This window comes from Oryctolagus cuniculus, chromosome 15 (genome assembly GCF_051225735.1).
Source record: "Oryctolagus cuniculus isolate XC-2025 breed Fujian yellow rabbit chromosome 15, ASM5122573v1, whole genome shotgun sequence".
In the NCBI taxonomy this organism is placed as follows: domain Eukaryota; kingdom Metazoa; phylum Chordata; class Mammalia; order Lagomorpha; family Leporidae; genus Oryctolagus; species Oryctolagus cuniculus.
The window spans coordinates 55,237,532-55,258,482 of NC_142881.1; the positions used below are offsets into that span (position 1 = coordinate 55,237,532).

At 40.4% G+C, this 20,951-nt stretch overlaps 1 protein-coding gene across 21 annotated transcripts in view; it reads right to left on the reverse strand.

The window, feature by feature from the left end:
• JMJD1C (jumonji domain containing 1C) overlaps positions 1-20,951 on the reverse strand; it is a 340,730-nt gene that overhangs the window by 3,165 nt on the left and 316,614 nt on the right. For all 21 annotated transcript variants that reach the window (XM_051823261.3, XM_051823260.3, XM_070057718.2 and 18 more), the window contains 10 exons: positions 20,664-20,791; positions 20,248-20,461; positions 19,553-19,767; positions 18,443-18,715; positions 16,383-16,551; positions 15,720-15,810; positions 14,086-14,216; positions 13,604-13,726; positions 7,751-7,890; positions 4,487-4,663 (listed from right to left, as the gene is read on the reverse strand). In XM_051823261.3, coding sequence (XP_051679221.1) covers positions 4,487-4,663; positions 7,751-7,890; positions 13,604-13,726; positions 14,086-14,216; positions 15,720-15,810; positions 16,383-16,551; positions 18,443-18,715; positions 19,553-19,767; positions 20,248-20,461; positions 20,664-20,791 — 1,661 coding nt within the window. The remainder of the gene's footprint in view (positions 1-4,486; positions 4,664-7,750; positions 7,891-13,603; positions 13,727-14,085; positions 14,217-15,719; positions 15,811-16,382; positions 16,552-18,442; positions 18,716-19,552; positions 19,768-20,247; positions 20,462-20,663; positions 20,792-20,951) is intronic.

Here is a 20,951-nt window from a genome sequence, read left to right on the forward strand (position 1 = left end):
AATATTTCTGTTGTGCTCACCATCATTAGCTTGGGTTTCTTTTAGCTCTTTGACAGCTTTAAAAACAGTTGTCTAGTAAGTCTGATGCAGGAGCATCTTCAGGAGAGGTTTCTATTTTCTCTCTCTGTACAGGCCACACTTCCTTTTTTCTGTGTATGCTTTTTAAATTTTTATTGAAAACCAAACATCTTGGGGAGGGCTAAGCCACCTCTTGAGATACTCACATCCCACAGAGTGCTTGTTGGAGTCCTGACTGCTTCCAGTCCAGCTTCCTGCTAATGCACCTAGGAAGGCAGCGGACACTGGCCCAAGTACTCAGGGTCCCGGACACCTGTGTGGGAGTTTTGAATAGAGTTCCTGGCTTTGGCCTGGCCCAGCCCTGGCTGTTGTGACCATTTGGTGAATGAACCACATTTTTTCAGACAATTCAATCAATCAAGCTTTAAAAAAATAGAAAACTGAGCATCTGAACATTATAATGTGTTAACTGAGTAATCAGATTCTCTCCTGCCTCGATTTGCTGTTGATTCTAGGGTGTGGTCAGTTAGTCACCTAACAGATTTCCTTAAACACCCCAAACTGACTTTTTTTTTCATAAAAGGGTTTCCTGTTTGCTATGAGTTTTGGATTGGATTCTAAAATTCTGAAAAATTTGGTTCTGTCAGTCTTGACCAGGACATAGTTGCTGTAAAATGACTAACAAGTGACTTTTATTAGTGCTCAGAAGATGTGGTTATGTTTTCTAATGATCCCTGCCTGTAAATGTGCTTAAAGGCTTGAGAGTATCTGATGAAGCAGGGTTTTAAAGTGGAACACAAGCCGGCGCCGTGGCTCAATAGGCTAATCCTCCACCTTGCGGCGCCGGCACACCGGGTTCTAGTCCCGGTTGGGGCGCCGGATTCTGTCCCGGTTGCCCCTCTTCCAGGCCAGCTCTCTGCTATGGCCAGGGAGTGCAGTGGAGGATGGCCCAGGTGCTTGGGCCCTGCACCCCATGGGAGACCAGGAAAAGCACCTGGCTCCTGGCTCCTGCCATCGGATCAGCGCGGTGCGCCGGCCGCAGCGCGCTGGCCGCGGCGGCCATTGGAGGGTGAACCAGCGGCAAAGGAAGACATTTCTCTCTCTGTCTCTCTCTCACTGTCCACTCTGCCTGTCAAAAAAAAAAAAAAAAAAAAAAAAAAAGTGGAACACAAATGACTTTCCATTCCACTTATCTTTGCTGTCTCTGAGTTGTTTATCTATCACTTCCTTAACAGATACTATCTTACTTGTACTTGCCTTTAAAGGATCAGCTATAGTTATAAATAGGTAATGTTAAGAAAATGTAATTCTTTTATGTTCATAGTAGGAAGGTTATAATCTGGGGCTATTTGTGAGAACTCAGTGTAGAAAGATTCTGCCCAAGTCCTTTTGGTCATAAAAATGCAGAGGACTTACAACTTTAAAATATAACCTTGTAAATGACCAAACACAATTAAGTTAACGTTGAGACAAAGCTAGTAAAGACAAAATTAGTAGATTCTGTATTAACACAATTTTAAATTAGGGTATTAGGGGAGACCTCATTGAGAAAGTGACATTTGTGCAAAGCCTTAAAAGAATATAAAGAAGCAAGTCTAACAGATACTGAAAGGAAGGAAATTCTAGACATAAGGATTACAGATACACAATGTTTGGCTTATGTGAAAATAGCAGAGGGCAGAGTGAAAGGTTTAGGAGAGTAGCAGCAGAGAAAGAATGCTGAGTATACTGGGGGTAGGTATGTGTATAAATGTCTGTAGGAACAGGGTAGAGAAGACTGTTTAGAAGTTTGTGGGTCTTTGAGCAGTGATCTGTGAATTTTAAACAGGATCACTTTGCACATTACTATTTGGAAAGGATGGCTCCTCTAGTTGCTCACTGCCTCCCCAAAAGGAGAGGCAGCAAGGGGACAAGCATGGCATCTCCTGTGGTAACAACTGCCTCTGGAGCAAAAGTCAGAGATTGAATTTTTACTGTGAATCGTTTTATACTGTTTGGAAAATGTAATACATTTATATGACTAAACAAATTCAAAGAAAAATTTAATAGCCTTTGGGGCTGACACTGTGGTGTAGCAGGTAAAGCTGCTGAATCCCGCATGGGTGTTGGTTTGAGTTCTGGCTGCTCCACTTCTGATCCAGCTCCCTACTAATGTGCCTCGAAAAGCAGCAGCAAATAGTCTAAATCCTTGGGCCCCTGCACCTATGTGAGAGACTGGGAAAAATCTTTGGATCTGCCCAGCTCCCCCATTACAGCCATCTGGAGAGTGAACCAGTGGATGGAAGATTGATTTCTCTCTATAGCTCTTTCAAATAAGAGTTGTTATTGGAAACAACCCAAATATACTTCTTCAGCTGGTAAATGGATAAACCAGTAATTTTTGAATGGAAAAAGAAAATGAAATGAACTAACTACCCAGCAATACAAAGGAACCAACTGATATATACAACATGGATAACTTCAGTGTATTACATTAAGTAAGGAAAGCCAGGCTCAAAGAATACATATTGTGTAACATTTTCATCCAAGCAGAATCTATAGAGACAAATAAGGGTTTCAGAAACTCTAGGTGGGAGAAGAAACTAGAAACAAACTTGCAGAAGGAAATGAAGGCACTATCCTGTGTTTTGATTGTGTTATCTCTATTTTGAAAAACCTACAGAATTGTACATTGAAAAGGGTCAATTTTATTGCTTGTAAATTACAGTTCAGTTTTTAAAAAGCTATCACACTGTTCAGTTTAGGAAAACTGACTGTGGTTGAGTAAATAAATAGGGATTCTCAAGGGAATCTGATTTGTACTACTAAAGGTACTCCTATTTACAAAAATATTTACAATAAAAATTCCCTTAAATGAGTTGCTTTTCAAGAGAGGCATTTAAATTTGAATACAGCTGTTTTCTGTTAACAGGGAGAAAGCAACAAAATGGTATGTGGCATGAATCCCAATTAAACATGACTGGTACTGGATTCATCTCTGCAATGATCCAAAACCCATGAGAGAATACAACCATTTAACCTAAGTATGTTTTCTCCTATGTAGATACTGTATAGAAAAAGGTAAATTTATTATGGACATTTATATTTTACTATCCTAAAATGCTATTTGAGATCTTTTAAACACACACACACACATCTATTTGCTGGTTTACTCCCCAAATGCATGCAATTGGCAGGGCTGGGCCAGCCTGAAGCCAGGAGCTTAGAACTCCATCTGGGGGCCGGTGCCGCGGCTCACTAGGTTAATCCTCCGCCTTGCGGCGCCAGCACACCGGGTTCTAGTCCCGGTCGGGGTGCCGGATTCTGTCCAGGTTGCCCCTCTTCCAGGCCAGCTCTCTGCTGTGGCCAGGGAGTGCAGTGGAGGATGGCCCAAGTGCTTGGGCCCTGCACCCCATGGGAGACCAAGAGAAGTACCTGGCTCCTGCCATCGGATCAGCGCGGTGCGCTGGCCGCAGCGGCCATTGGAGGGTGAACCAACGGCAAAGGAAGACCTTTCTCTCTGTCTCTCTCACTGTCCACTCTGTCAGAAAAAAAAACAAAACAAAACAAAACAAAACAAAAACTCCATCTGGGTCTCCCACATGGGTAGCAGGGTCCCATGCACTTCAGCCATCATCTTCTACCTCCCAGGCAACATGAGCAGTAAACTGAATTGGGTAGAGTGTGGCTGTGGCTCAGATCTGCATGCTGATTCAGGAACTGGGTATCTGGAATTGAGACTTAATATGATACATCACAACAGTTGCCCCTCATTTAAGATTTAAGAATGGTAAACTTGACTCTGAACACTAAGCAATAATATTTATGCAAAATAGTGTCACAAATATTAAACAGGTAGTGACTGTATATATTATAAAATTTTGAGAACTTCCTCAGTAACTGAGCAGTGGATAGAAAGGCTGGGAACCAACTCTGAGGTAAAATAGCTTTTTGAGGTCTTCAGTTTGACTTGTAAGCTGGGCTGTGTTAGCCCCATTCCCCCTATCAGAATCCATTGTGTGCTTCCATACCCACCATCTAGTTTATGCCATTTCTACAAGTGCCACACATGAAGTTTCAGAAATAAGGATTAGGTGCTTATTTTAGTGGATCAATAGATACATAAAACTACATACTATTTTTCTTTGCATAGTTTGCTAAAAATAAGTAGCTCTCAATTTTAAACCTTACTATTATTTTATGAATGATGTCTATCCCCTAAAAGAGGTCTTAAAAATTAGATTTCAGCCCATTAAATCAGAGACAGTATATAAGTGGAAATCTGCCTTATGTTAAAACATTTTAAGTTCCCAAAGTATTTAATTATTCCAGATTTCTTCAAGCACTGGCATGCCATTTAAGTGATGTAATGAAAGTAGGCCGGTGCATCCTGTCATGTCTTCCATCATTTACGAGCATACCTATAAAGATGATTTCTTCTACAAAATCAGTTCTTTTAGATATGGAGATTTGAGAAGCTTGGCTATACCTGATGAAGTGCTCCTGCTGGTAAAACAATGGCATCACCAAGAAACTGAATAAGAGTGCATGTTCTGACTCCATACTCTTCAAGCAGCCTTTGGCGGAGCTTTCTGTTCACATACCAACTTTGGTCACGTATTGGATCATGTTCTGGTGGAACTTCAAGGCCCTGTTCTTTTGAAATCTGAAATATGGATTAAAATAAAAATATACCCTCAATTTAAGAGAAATGGTAAATCCTGTTCAGTTAAATTGCAATTTTATTTACAACAGTACCAATCTTTTGTCCTCTGAATGTTATGAAACAATGACCACACGTAAGTTAAAATATTCTGCAATAATCTGAAAAGCCAAAGGATACTAAAGCAATACAGCACATTGGAAAGCTGTAAACATTGTGAATCCTGCTCCCCTCTCACTACCTCCTTTCACTATGAAGTTGCCATCCATCTGGTTTCCTTGTAATATTTTTCAAGAGTAAAATACATAGATGAGGAAAAGCTTAGTTTTATTTTTTTCCCAAAATATTCACATGTATGGATTTCATAAACACTACTTGATCCCTTTTTTTGTTTGTATAAAGAGCTACTTTATTTAAAAAGGCAGAGGGAGAGAACTTCCATCCACTGGCTCACTCCCTAGATGGCCCCAACTGCTGGGACTGGGCCAGGCAGAAGCCAGGAGTTTCACTGGGGTCTTCCACATGGGTGGAAGGAGCTCAAGTACTTGGGCCATCTTCCCCTGCCTTCCCAGGCAAATTAACAGGGAGCTGGATCGAAAGTACAGTAGCTGGGACTTGAATTGGTGCCCCTATGGGATCTCAGGCAGCAGCTTAACCTGCTATGCTACAGTGCCAGCCAGGATCACTTTTTTAAGGTAATATTTAGAGATAAATATTTTCATAAATAAGACTAACCTTTAACACTTTTTAAAGATTTATTTACTTGAAGGCAGAGTAACAGAGAGAGATATGTAGTGAGATGGATTTTCCATTGACTGGTTCATTCTACAAATAGTATCAATGGCCAGGCATGGGCCAATCTAACATCAGGAGTCTGGAACTCCATGCTCGTCTCCCATGGGTGTAGGGGCTCAGGGACATGGGCCATCTTTCACTACTTTTCCAGGTGCATTAGCAGGGAGATCGATCAGAAGTGGAGCAGCTGTGTCTCAAAACTGCTGCCCCAATGGGATGCTGGTGTTACAGCCAGCGGCTTAACCCACTACACCACAACCCCAGAACCAAACCCTTTAACTCTTGAAAAGTCTATCTCGGGGCTGGTGCAGAGGCACAGTGGGTTAGGGGCCAGTGCTGTGTTGCTAGTGGGTTAAAGCCCTGGCCTGAAGCACCGGCATCCCATGTGGGCACCTGTTTGAGTCCTGGCTGCTTCTCTTCCAATCCAGCTCTCTGCTATGGCCTGGGAAAGCAGTCGAAGATGGCCCAAATCCTTGGGCCCTGGCACCCACCTGGGAGACCTGGAAGAAGCTCCTGGCTTTCTGGCTTTGGATCAGCACAGTTCCGGCCAATGCGGCCATCTGGGGAGTGAACCAGAAGATGGAGGACCTCTTTCTCTGTCTCTAGCTCTAACTCTTTCAAATAAATAAATAAAAATAAAAAAATCTTAAAAAAAAAAAAAAAAGACCTTGACCTGAGGTGCCAGCATCCTATGTGGGCCAGCTGCTCCTCTTCTGATCCAGCTCTCTGCTGTGGCCTGGGAGGGCAGTGGAGGATGGCCCAAGTCCTTGGGCCCCTGCACCTGCATGGGAGACCCAGAAGAAGCTCCTGGCTCCTGGCGCAGCTCTGGCCATTGCGGCCATCTGGGGAGTGAGCCAGTGGATGGAAGACCTCTCTCTCTGTAGCTCTGTCTTTCAAATAAATAAAATAAATCTTTAAAAAAAAAGTCTATTTCAAAAGGTTCTCATACTAATCAATGCAATAGTCTTCTGCTTTTCCGGGAGCACAAATTATGGGTAGGTGTTGTGGTGCAGTAGGTTAAGTGGCTTTTTGGGAGACCTGCATCCTATTTCAGAGCGCCTGATTTGGGTCCAGGCCACTCCATGCTGATCCAGCTTCCTGCTAACAAGCCCAAGAGGCAGCAAATGATGGCCCAAATACTTAGGTTCCTGATGCCCATGTGGGAAACCTGAATTAGTTCCAGCTGTTGTGAGCACCTGGGGAGTGAACCAGAGAATGGAAGATATCTCTGACTCCTTCTCTATCTTGTTATTCTGTTTTTTCCAAACTAATTTAAAGAAAAAATAGTTTTAAATAGCATTTTGGATTAATATATTCTTCATTTCACAACAATTAGTGTCAGAACTTCCAAACAGCAGCAGTGAAGATCCCTGAAAATAAATCCCCATAACTACAAAATGTATAAAATATTTGAGCAAAGGGCTTGAACCAATTATTTCAAGTAGTGTCAATTTCCTCCCTTATTTCAGTTTAGGGCCAAACAACTTAATTAAAGATATGACTATTCAGAACTGCAGTCTACTTAATTAAGTATCCTATCACAATCAGATATGATAGAGCAGATTCACTGTGTAACAGCCAAAAATATCAGATTTAAAAAAAAGGATCCTGGGGCCAGCGCTGTGGCTCACTTGGTTAGTCTACTGCCTGCGGCGCCAGCATCCCATATGGGTGTCGGGTTCTAGTCCCAGCTGCTCCTTTTCCAGTCCAGTTCTCTGCTGTGGCCCAGGAGGGCTGTGGAGGATGGCTCAAGTGCAAGGGCCCCTGCACCCGCATGGGAGACCAGGAGGAAGCACCTGGCTCCTGGCTTTGGATTGGAGCAGTGCCGGCCATAGCGGCCATTTGGGGGGTGAACCAACGGGAGGAAGACCTTTCTCCCTGTCTCTCTCTCTCTCTCACTGTTTATAACTCTGTCAAATAATTTGAAAAAAAAAAAAAAAAAAAAAAAAAAAAGGATCCTACCTTCTTTACGTATTGCCAACAAAAGAATTAGCTCTCATATTCTCTAACTCCCAGTACCTATTTTTGAATACTCAGCCAACACGTGGCTCATCAATAGGTTAATCCTTTACTATAATGGGATAGTGGAGCTCTAGCAACTGAGAACAAACTGTCATTCAAACCCTCAAATCAAACAGGCTTTCAAAGGGAGCTTTTGACATAAAACAAAAACCCCTATCTCTTTTGAAGTAAAAATTATTTAATGGTTCCATACTGCTGAATGCCAAACAAAGTTGCATTAACAAATTAAGTCCTTGATAAAGGTGAGCAAACTTTTTACAATCTAAATAATACCTTTTGAAGAAATTCCCTTATCTTGTCAACATCTTTCCCAGCATAAATATGCCACAGAGCACCAGGTGTTTCACTTGAGTCCTTCAATCTTTTCCTTAAAATGTCATCCAGATCTTCCTCTTCAAATTTCTTGAGTATTCCTAAAACACAAGAGAATATATTTTCTTTTCCTTCATTTTTAAAATTTATTTAATTGAAAGTAAAAATTATAGCGGTGGGGGAGGGAGGGAGGGAGAAAGTGCATGCAAGAGTGAGCCCACGTGGCTGAGGCTGGGCCAAGTGAAAACCAAGAGCCAAGAATTCCATCTGGGTCTTCCACATAGGTGGTAGGGGTGCAAGCACTTGAGTCATCTTCCACTGCTTTTTCAGCGGCATTAGTAGGAAACTAGACTGGAAGTGGAGCAGCCAAGACTAGAACCAGAGCTCCAATATGGGATACCAGCATTGCAAGTGGCAGCTTAACCTACTGTGCCATGACAGAGGTCCCCTGGATCAGTGAGCAATCAACCCCAGTGACATATGCAAAACTCTTAGAACTATAAGAGCAGAGAACTGGAGATTCTGTCTCTTGTGCAACAGTTACTTCTAGAGTTTGTTTTTTGCAAAGCAAGGAGCAGGAGGTAGAATATTCAAGAGCTCCTCAAATTTAACCAACCGGCTACCTGTCTCAAATGGGTGGTCCTAACAATGATGTATATTCACAATGTTTTGCATTGCAAAAGACTTTTATAATTAATTAGTTGGCCCCTATAATTAGTAAGGCAGACACACAACCTTCACTTTTCACCTGAATAAAAAGGTTCACTGAGGTAAAGGGATTTGCTCATTACCATGACTACTGAAAGGCAGACCAAAATATATTTGGGTTGGGGCCGGTGCTGTGGCAGAGGTGTAAAGCTGCTGCCTGCAGTGCCGGCATCCCATATGGGCGCCAGTTCCAGATCCGGCTCTCTGCTTTGGCCTGGGAAAGCAGTGGAAGATGGCTTAAGGCCTTGGGCCCCTGCACCCGCATGGGAGACCCAGAAGAAGCTCCTGGCTCTGGAATGGCCCAGCGCCAGCTATTGCAGCTAACTGGGGAGTGAACCAGCAAATGCAAGACCTTTCTCTCTCTGTCTTTCCTTCTCTGCGTAAGTCTTTCAAATAAATCCTAAATAAATTCCTATAGGATCTCAAATTTTAATCTGTAATTAAATGCAAATGCTTCACAAATAACAAACTGTAGATTTGAGGAACCAGTCCAACCTTCCAAAGTGTTTGCAAATAAAATTTCCTACAAACACACACACACACACACCCCTGAGATATTTACATAAAAAATTTTGGAAGTATACAAATTAAAATATTCATTATAAATCTAGGTGTGTAATTATAGGAGGATTTTTGACTTACTCATGTACTTCAGCAAACATTTTAAATAAACATCTTTAAGAGAAAAACCTACTGCTACTGTTACAAAGGATGTATATGTTGTTTCCTTACATCTGTGAGTAAAATCCTTTTAATATTCAAACTTGCAAGGAATTCTTAATTCCAATATTTATGAAGTGTTTACTATATGTCAGACACTGTCCTAGGATGTAGACAAATTTGACATAAGAAAAGATCTAGTTTGGGGCCGGTGTTGTGCAGAAGGTTAATCTGCCCCTCGAAATGCTGGCGTCTCTTGTGGGCACTGGTTCGATACTGACTGCTCCTCTTCCAATGCAGCTACTTGCTAATGGCCTGGGAAAAGCATCAGAAGACAGCCGAAGTGTTTGGGACCCTGCCCCTGATGTGGGAGACCTGGAAGATGCTCCTGGCTTCTGGCTTAGCCCTGGCATTGTGGGCATCTGGAACTGAACCAGCAGATGAAACACTTTTCTTTCTCCCCTCTCTGTAACTCTCGACTTTCAAATAATAAATACATCTTAAAAAAAAAAAAAAAAGATCTAGTTGGGCTGGCATTGTAGCATCCCGAGTAAAGCCTCCACTTCAGATGCTGGTATTCTGTATGAGCACTGGGTCGAGTCCTAGCTGCTGCACCTCCAATCCAGTTCCCTGCTAATACACCTGGGAAAGCAGCAGAGAATGACCCAAGTCCTTGGGCCTCTGCACCCACGTGGGAGACACCGAGGAAGATCCTGACTTTGGTCTGGCCCAGCCCTGGACATTGTGGCCATTTGGGGAGTAAACCAGTGGATGGAAGATCTCCGTTTCTCCCTCTCTTTCAAATAAGAAAAATAAATCTTAAATTTAAAAAAAAATGACCTAGCCAACACCTCTAATTAAAGAGTCTTTTTTAAAATTAATTAATTTATTTGAAAGGCAGAGCTAAGGAGACAGAGATTTTTCCATCAGCTGGATCACCCCCCAATGGCTGCAACAGCCAGGAGTGAGCCAGGCTGATGCCAGGAACCAGGAACCAGGAGCTTCCCCTGGGAAGGCAAGCTTCCATCCACCTGTTCACTCCCCAAATGGCCACAAAAGCCAGGAAGCCAGGAGCCTGGTACTCCATTCCAGGTCTCCCACAGGTTTCCCACATTGTTGTTAGAGGCGACAGTATTTTGGCCATTCTCTGCTACTTTCCCAGGTGCACTACCAGGGAGCTGGACTGGAAGCAGGGCAGCAGCAGGGACTTGAACTTGTACTCCCATCTGATATGGGACACAAGTGTTGCAAGTGGTGGCTTAACCTGCTATGTCACCACACCTGATTTTATTTTTCTTAAGGGTTACAGTTCAAAATGTTCTTTAGGGGTTTGAGTCCCACTGTTCCACTTCTGTGGGGAGCAACCCGGACTAGACTAAGTTACTGGAATTAAGACTTATTCTATGCATCTGCTCTCCCACAATATGGCGCTGGGAGAGAAGAAAACAGCTTCTACACAGCTGCCTCCAGTTCAATCAATAAACTGTAGGACTTGCTCCTGATTGGAGGAGAGCAGCGTGCTCGGTGTGTGGGCAGCCGAGTTGGGATTGGCGGAGGAGGACTATAAAGGAGGAGAGAGACGGCATGCACCAGGAACATCTAAGGGGAACATCTAAGGGGAACACCTGTGCAGCCCCCGAGAGAGCCGGCCGGCGGTGTGCCGCTCCCCTGCGGAAGTGGGGAATGTGGCCAGGGGGAACTGCCCTTCCACGGAGGTGGAAGGGACAGTAGCCAACCCGGGAAGAACCAGCAGCAAACCTGGGGAGGGCCGAGCAGACGAAAGAACAGCGCAGGGTCCTGTGTCGTTCCTCCACGAAGAGGGGGAGCGACAACTTCTAATCCAGCTCCTTGCTAACAGGCTCAGAAAGCAGCAGCAGATGGCCCAACTATCTGGTCCCCTGCCACTCACGTGGGAGATCTGGAAGAAACTCCTAGCCCCTGGCTTCAGCCTGGTTCAGCCCTAGCTGTTGTGGCCATTTGAGGAGTGAATCAGCAGATGCACGATCTCTTTCTCTCTCTTTTACTCTCCCTTTCCAAATAAATAAATCTTAAAATTCTCCACTAAAAAATTAAAATGTTCTCTTTTAAAATGACAGTTGATGGTTTTCAAATATATTTTCTTAATAAAACTAAATGTTGCAAGCCTTGAATTGGTTTGCCAACTTTTTCCTCTGTAAATTTTAACACTTTGTAAGAAAGAGTAGAGGAAGATGGGTCATAAAGAAGAGAATGATAGATAATCTGAGTTACATTCTGAACAATGGTAATCTGAGTTACATTCTGAACGATGCATGTAAGAGTTTGCCAGGGACACAAGGAGGAAGAAGAATCACCAGTCAAAGAAAAACTATGTGCTTTTAGTTGGTCAGCATTTCTTGATGTGCTTTAAGTATCAGTGTAATTTTAAAACAATGCTTTATCTGTGACCACCTATACAAAGTGAAAAAAAATTTAGATAAAGAGTTTTTACAAGACCAGATACTATACAAGGAATAAGGGGTGAGGAATGTGTAAGAAAAAGATGAGTAAGAGTTCCAACACTTAAGTACCTGAATGAACAGTAGTAGAGAAAGGTAAGTGTAGTGTAGATTATAGAATAAGTGCTACAGGGGATGATCTGAACAAAATACACTGAGAGGTACAAAAGAAGTAACTGCAGCTTTTTAGGCTTAGAAAGGATAAATAATCTGAACCAGGCTACACATTTCTATGGTCCAGCTAAGACTGTAACTAAAAAAGTGCCTATGACTCTGAAAAGCTTAGGGTGGAGGCAGAGGAGAGGTTATGTATTATAATCAACAGTATAAGTTAAAAGGCTGTGTAACTAATGAGTTTCTACACTTTTGAGGAAGTTTAGGTTGTGTATTATATTCAATGAATATTATAATGAATCTCCATATCCCCAGTCTTTAGCCACTAAGTTGTAGATTTATCTGGCCTCTAGACAAGAATCAACTAAGTGGTGGGTGGAAATCATGCATAGAATTTCTTAGAGGGGCCGGCACTGTGGCATAGCTGGTAAAGCCACCGCCTGCAGTGCTGGCATCCCATATGGGCGCTGATTCGAGTCCTGGCTGCTCCACTTCCGATCTAGCTCTCTGCTATGGCCTGGGAAAGCAGTGGAAGATGGCCCAGGTCCTTGGGACCCAGGTCCTTAGGAGACCTGGAGGAAGCTCCTGTCTCCTGCCTCCAGATCGGCTCAACTCTGGCTGTTTCGGCCTGTTGGGGAGTGAACCAGTGGATGGAAGACCTCTCTCTCTCTCTTTCTCTCTCTCCCTCTCCTTCTCTCTATGTAAGTGTGACTTTCAAGTAAAATAAATAATCTTAAAAAAAAATTTTTTTTCATAGAAAGTGTACATGGGCCGGCGCCGTAGCTCATGTGGTTAATCCTCTGCCTGCAGCACCGGCATCCCATATGGGCACCGGGTCCTAGTCCTGGTTGCCCCTCTTCCAGTCCAGCTCTCTGCTGTGGCCCAGGAGGGCAGTGGAGCATGGCCCAAGTGCTTGGGCCCCTGCACCCGCATGGGAGACTAGGAAGGAGGCACCTGGTTCCTGGCTTTAGATTGGGGCAGTTTTGGCCGTAGCGGCCATTTGGGGCGTGAACCAATGGAAGGGAGACCCTTCTCTCTCTATAACTCTACCTGTCCAAAAAAAAAAAAAAAAAAAAAAAAGGTGTACATAAAAGTAGAAAAGATAGAGAAATAATGTCCATGACTCAAGGTGTCAGAAGCAAGGACCTCTTTTTGAAGAGGCAGTAATTAGCAGTGACATTTCTTATGGAGTATGTGAATAATAAATGGATCAAAAAGAAAGCACTGATTTATCATTATGTGTCAGAGCAGTAGCAGCATAAAGTAGTAGTAGCAGCATAGTAGCAGGCAGATAAAGAATCTGAGGGCAGGAGTAATGGAATAAAAAAAGGTTTGAAGGTGGTTTGCTTTAGAGAAAGAGGGAATAGCTTTGAATCTGCCCCTATTATAAAGAACAGCAGTCAGTAGAGAAGTTGTGACTGTTTAGCTATGTGTTTATAAAGAAGGGGGTAACTGATTGAACAAGGCTTCAGAAAGACATCCAGAGGCTGGAAATTAAAACTATGTATTAGACAGAAAGGCTACTTCTACATATGAGAAAAGACCCCTTCTTCTTCCTGATACTAGAAGAGAAAAAGAATGCTTGAGCCATAAACTAGGATCTAGTTTCTATTCTCCAGTAAATACTTACAGTAAGCTTCATAATACATTTCCATAACAATATTTAATTATACTAAAGGAGCAAATAAAAATATTTATAAAATTAATTTAACTTAAAAAATAGGAAAATTAATCTTCAAGTAATACTGATTAGAATATTACTATATCCTTTGTAGCTCTTTATAGAATCTTTGCTGTTAAGTAATTTATGTGGTTATTCAACTCTTATTCCAAAGACAACTATAAGTTTCTTTACCTGCTTTTGAGAGAATGCCATTTCCTTTTGCTATGCCAACATAGACTAGAATGTTTACAACATCAGAAACTTCAATATGGAGATTTGTTGTTCCTATATCATGATCTTTAGCAGCAGCTACACCTGTATATAAAAATAAAATTTTACTTGACAAAACATGTATCTAGTAATATCAGATATCCCCCCCATTAGCTCTATTAGGATAATCTATCAATATAATTTGCATTTTAGTCTCCTAATTTCAAAAAAAACCTGTCCTTAAAAGACATAATAATAAAATGTCCTGTGAAAGTCAAATGTAATAAAAAATGAACCTATTTTGCAATATAATAAATCAGCAGGTACTATTTAATAGACTGTTAACTGTTAAACTGCTTGATATAAAAAAGGGATTTCAATGCATTATTCAAAGGAAAGATTTAGTAGAAACTAAAAATCATTACACAGCTTATCTTTGGACAGAAATCTGAATATACACCTACCATAGGCACTGCACAACCTAGGTCCCAGATCAGGACGTACAAAAAATCCTGGTAAATGAGATGCCAAATTGAATTTTCCTTCTGGATTACAGTACTCCGGCAATGGCAGACATTTTAAAAGATCTTCGTACCTGAGGAATAACAAGATTGCCTTCTTTTATTTATTTTTATTTTATTTGAAAGATGAGAAAGACAGATCAATCTTCCATCTTTTCCTTTTTTTCAAGGTTTATTTATATATTCGATAAGCGGAGTTATAAAGAGGAGATCTACATATCTGCTGGTTCACCCCCTAAATGACCGCAATGACTGGGGCTGGAGCTGGGGCAGGCAGAAGCCAGGAGCCAAGAGCTTCCTCCAGGTCTTCTATGTGGGTGGCATGGGCCCAGGACTTGGGTCATCTTGGGCTGATTTCCCAAGCACATTAACAGGTAGCTGGATTAGAAGTGGAACCAAATGGAACTTGAACCTGCACTCATATGGGATACTGGTGTTGCAGTCTGTGGCTTAACCCACTGCTCCACAGCACCAGCCCCTTCATATGTTGTTTTACTCAAGTAACTGCAAGCCAGGAGTCAGGAATTCTATCCATGTTTTCCACATGGGTGGCAGGAACACAAGTATTGGAGCCATCATCTGTTGCTTCCCACAATGTGCATTAGTAGGAAGGATAAGGAGGAGCCAGGACTCAAACCAGGCACTTCAATATGAGATGTGTGTTTCCTAAGCATGTCTTCACTAGGGTACTAAATGCCTGATCCCATTACTTTCTTTTAAATAAAGACTTGTATTTCTAAAGTGCTTTCAAACATATACATGTTTTTAAAACACTAGAGGGGCAGGTACTGTGGCATAGCAAGTAAAGCCGTCACCTGCAGTGCCGGCATCCCACATGGGTGCCAGTTCAAATCCCACTGCTCCACTTTTGATCCCACTCTCTGCTATGGCCTGGGAAAGCAGTGGAAGATGGCCCAAGTCCTTGGGCCCCTGCACCCATGAGGAAGACCCGGAAGAAGCGCCTGGTTTGGACTGGTGCAGCTCCAGCTGTTGTGGCCAATTGGGGAGTGAACCAGCAGATGGAAGACCTCTCTCTCTTCTTCTCCTTCTCTCTCTCTGTGTACCTCTGACTTTCAAATAAACAAATCTTTTTTTAAAAATCACTAAAACAGTTCCTTAAAACAGGTAACATTCTCCAGACTTCATTCAGAGTTTAAATTAATGTGCTATACATAGGCAAATACAAAAAAGAATTTATAGTACAACTAATTCTGCTTCATTAAACACTAAAAACTAAAAGTTCTAAGAGAAAGGAGGCCCCAAATAGATTATTTTTTTTAATTTGAGAGGCAGGGAAAGAGGGATAAGAAATATGTGAGAGTGTTGCCCATCTGTTGGTTCATTCCCCAAAAGCACACAACAGCCAGGACTGGACTGGGCCACACTGGGCAGAAAATGAGAGTCAGGAAAGTTGTCCCCATGCTAAAGGCTACTGTGATTCAGTTTTACTCTTTATTTATTTAATTTAGAAAGGAAAAACCCTAAAACTTATACTTGTAATTACTTAACCTACCTCTGGGGATAATATCAGTTAAACTTTAAAAAAAATTAAGAGCTAAAAGTTTCAAAGGACATACCTTGCTGGCATCATAGTCTTGAAGTCTTCTCCTGAAGGGCAGTCTTTCAATTTTAAGACAACTGTTTCACCACTTTTGGTTTTCTGTCGTTCTATAAAGAATGCAGTTAATTACTAAAAAGGTAATCTCCATGTTTTTATTTCAATTTTGAGAGTAACAAATTAAATGAATGATTTGATGGCTGTAGAGTACATGCTTAAAGATTTTTACTCCTTATGCATTTATTTAGCATTAAGACTTTTGTCTCTTCTGTACTTAGATAAGGTACACTGCATTGTCCACTTCAGAAAATATTGCAAAAACAATCTCAAAAAAGTCTTTACAAGTAGCATTACAATGTTACATTTACACTTAATTTTCAAAGTGTTACATATAAACTAGACAATTCAACTGTCCTAATTTTATGGGTTACCAAAATTTTACCTTACATAAGGAAAAAGTACAAATAACTTCTTTAATGTCAAAGGAAATTAGTATTATAAGCCAGGATTATGACCCAGTATTTTGTTTCTAAGTACTTGTTTCTTTTTATTAATTAACAATATAATGCATAAGTTTGAAAGTCTAAAATGTCTATTAACTTACATTTGGCACTACAGGTATCATTTTAGGAGTAGAGGATCAAGAAAACAGTAAAATTAAAAAAAAAAAAAACCAACATACTTGACACTTCTTCAAAACCATCCCAGAATTCCTTAACATTGGCATTTGAAATAATGCTGTCTTTGCAGTTCAGGAGATCAGCTTGGTGATCTCCAAAATCAAGACTAATAGAGTCTGCCTTCCACAAGCTTATGTTCATTTTCTTATGTACACCGGAAACTACTGCAGGCTTAGAAAAGATAGATAAATAAATAAGCAGCAATTCAAAGGCATATGGATGCTTCAAAAATTGCTTTTATGTACATACAACAAATGGATAGTAGGTTAAATTTTAGTCCCAATAACAAACTTGTGAGTATAAAAAGCAATTACATATATTATCTATCCTGGAAAAATCATTAACAAATACTGGTAAAGAAATAGATACTTTATTTTTATTTCTATTTTCAAAAGTTTATCTTTTTTTTATTCGTTTATTTATTTGACAGTTACACGAGAAAGAGATGGAAATCTTTCATCCTCAGGTTCATTTCTCAAATGGCTGCAATGACCAGGCTGAGCCAGGTCAAAGCCAGGAGCTTCATCTGGGTCTCTTACATGGGTGCAGGGCCCAAGTATTTGGGCCTTCCTCTGCTGATTTCTCAGGCACATTAGCAGCGAACTGTAGCAGAAGTGGAACAGCTAGGACACGTACTGGTGCCCATATGGGATGCTGTAATCTCAAGCAGCAGCTTAACCTTCCGGGCCCACAACATTTAACACACTTCTGAAAATATTTATGTGACTGCTTCCTACGTCTAAGGCCCATACAAATTGATTAAATGTTTTAACTTCTAGCCCAATAATGGCATTAGGGATTCAAGGAGATCTAACCTTCTCCCCCAACTCTCCCCCCAAAAAAAGACTAAATCTGGGGCTGGAGTTGTGGAGTAGCTGGTAAAGCCATATCACCTGTAATGCTGGCATCCCATAAGAGCACTGGTTCGTGTCCCAACTGCTCTTCAGATCCAGCTCCCCATTGATGGCCTTGGAAAAGCAGAAGATGGCCCAGGTGCCTGGGCCCCTGCTACCTGCATGGGAGAAAGCTCTTGGCTCCTGGCTTCAGTCTGGCCCAACCCTGGCCATTGTGGCCATCTGGGGAGTGAAACAGCTGACAGAAGATCTCTTTCTCCCTAACTTGTTCACATAAATAAAAAGATCTTTAAAAAGAAACATTAAAGCTGCCATGTGTGTGCGTATATATATATATATATATATATAATGCACAGATATGTGTATTTTTTCAGGGAGACAGACCAATCTTCTATCAAATTTTCAGGGGGATTACTGATCTAAAAAGAATTAAGTACTACTGGACTAAAATGGTTCTTGCTCATTTTTACATAGCTTAATTATTTGTATATCCTTAATGCCTAGCACAAAAACTGGATTTTATTAGGTACTCATTATCTGTTGAGTGAACACAGTAAAATAATGGAAATGGTTTCCAGAAGGCAAGAAATAAATTGAATATGATACTACTATCATGCAAATACTTAGAACAGTTCATAATTTTGGCACTAATGGAGTGAATTTCCATCTGAAAAGTACATCAATCACATTAAAACTCTGGTAAAACAGAAATAACTTATTTTTATTAGGGCAGAATAACATAATTGTTATTCAAGATTTGATGAACTGATTTATAAATAAATGTTCTACAGATAAACATTAAAGGTGAAAATATCTACACCATTTATTGGTTCAAGAAAAATACTTCTAATAATGTCATTTTAAATATATGAATCTGCTAACTGGACTAAAATGCAAATCTAGAGAAAGGAGGCAGGGAATGAATTTTGTAAATATCAGACTTCGTTAAATGTTTGTTCACTGATACATCAAAAGTAAACAATGAGTGCTTTTCTGTTAATTCATACAAATCTGGCCTTTAAACCCAGACATTAAAAACAATTGTTCTGGTAATCTTTTCAGTGTTTCTGATATCCTATTTTCCCTCCTCCAAATCTGTTAAGGAGTATTTCTTCCCCTGTCCCCGAGTACTAAAGTAGGAACCATTCTGTCAATTTAGTCAGTCTCAGTACTACTAAGAGTGTACTTAATTAGCTAAAAATACTCACCTGCCCTTGTTTCCAACACTCTTTGAAAAGTTTCCAATTATTACTATTCTTATAATCCTTAAGCCATAAAATATGCTTCTCACAGATCCAAGAATGTGGTATATCACTGTATTTACTGTTTTCATTCACAGGTTTTCTGCTTTCTTGAGGTTCTTCGTTAGGTTCTGGTTTTACATTTACCTTGGAGGATTTATTTGGTGGAATTTTGTTTTCAACAACTGAAGCAATTATGTCATCAAGAATGTTGGGCATAGTCCGTCCACTTTTGCCACTCTATTAAGGATCAAAGATAAACTTTTGAAAAATTATATTTTGAGAGGAAATGAATTTATTTTCTTCCCATACTCTTATTTTTTTAACTTTGATTTACTACTTCTACAGCAAAGAAATAAAACACACAAATGAAAACCACAATGTCCCTGCATTAAAAAATATGCAGTTATATTACTGGATAAGGATCCCTAATTTTTATACTGTTTCTAGCAGATGGGGACCAGATGATTAGTAATGTGAGAAACTGCCAGGTCTATAAGGTCTAGAAGTATTGACTTCCTATCTTTTACATTATTTTAGTCTCAAGGGAGAAAGAATACAAGTGGGTGAAATCCCATACATACTTTATTTTTATTAAATTTATTTATTTATTTCAAAGGCAGACACATACACATACACACAAAGAGAGAAAGAAAGAGAGGGAGAGAAAGAGAGTGAAGGAGAGACACACAGATAGAAAAAGACACAGATATTCCATCACTGGCTTACTCCCCAAATGTCAGCAACAGCCAGGCTGAAGCCAGGAGCCAGGATCTCAACCCAGATTTTCCACATGAGTAGCACAGACCCAAGTACTTGATTGATCACCTCCTGCTCCCCAGGGTGTGAATTAGCAGAAGGCAAGAATCAGAAGCAAAGTAGTTAGGACTTGAACCTACACTAATATGGGATGCCAGCATCATAAGGAGTAGCTTAACCTACTGCCCCGTAACACTGGTCCCCAAAATTTGATTTAATATGTAGTTATTTACTGTGTAGCTCATAGCCAACGGAAGTCTCTAAAACCATCTAAATTTCAGGTCTACATTAAAACCAAAAATCTGCTCTCATACTCACTGGGGTTCCCATTGAATATACTGGTGCAAAGGCAATGCCAGCATCTGTAGAGCCCACACGTAACTTGCCAGCTGTTGTGGTCAGCAAATCCCGTAAAGTTGAGCCTTGTTCGTTATTCTGAGACACAGGAGGTGATGTTCTGCCATTTGGAGAATCAGAGTTGTCTTGTTCTTGCTCTTCTTTATTTTGCTTATCAAGGTCGGAATCTTTATTTTCTGAAATAAGGCATTTCACAAAATTTTAACAATTAAGCATGGTGTTGAATTACAAAGTAAACTGCCACCTTACACTTTATAGAAGATAAAAATTGTAGCACGATTGAATGAGCTGCCTGAACACAAAATCAAAGGATATCAAGGGTTTAAAAATGGAGAAACATTTTGAACACAAAAAAGCCTTTCTTGATATCTTAAAGCATGTAGCTGGGTTTGTACCTGTCACAAATGAAAAATGCTATAGCTAAAACAAGCAGAAAATTCACACAAGTTATACATCTAGTACCCTGCTGACTTTTTATTTGTATGCTCATCCATAGATGATTCTTTAATTTTGATGCAATCATAAGAGGGCTAGTTCCTAGTGAGAAGACAAATGTTTTATTGAATCTAAGCCTCAATTCAAAGTAAAAGACCAATGGTAATTATTCGTAAAACTATAACCCTCTAATATGTACTTAAATAATTAGTCACATTTACCTTTTTTTTCCTCTCTGGCTTTTTGCTCTGCAAGATCTGCTAACCAGTGTAGTGGGGATTGTGACTCTGGAGGAGTTAACTTGCTATCTGTGCTGACATCGCTCCTTGGGCTGCTGTTGCCACTGTTCTCAGACTTCTCAGCTATATTCTGCTGCTGAGACTCAGGCATGCACAGAGAAATTTTATTACTGTGATTAAGAACATTCTGTAAAACCTACAAAGGTAGAACAAGTGAATCTTTAACCATTATTTCTTCAATGTTGCATAGTTAAAAGTAGTTGTTATTAGAAACATACACAGTAACAAAGAAAACATAATTCATAAAACACAAGTCCTACATTGGATTTCAAATATCAATGTTGATTAATTTAAGAAGGCTTTTTTTTTTATTTGAATAATTAGAGATTTTTACTCACTTGAGATACACCATTCATTGTAGGAAAATTTCCACCTTGTAAATTCTGTTTGTTAGTACAATGACAATGGGATTTAATACCATATTTTTCCCTAAGAATGTGCATGGCATCTAGAAGATCTGTCAAAACTACAAAATAAGATGGTATGTTAATAAAAAGATTATCACTAATTGTTAAAACTATACATTTTGTTTTCTTACTATATTTTAAAATTAGAACAGGGGAGGTTTCCTTGTGCCCTTTCAATTTCTTTCAATGCTCTTCTCCATACTATTCCTTCCCTCTATC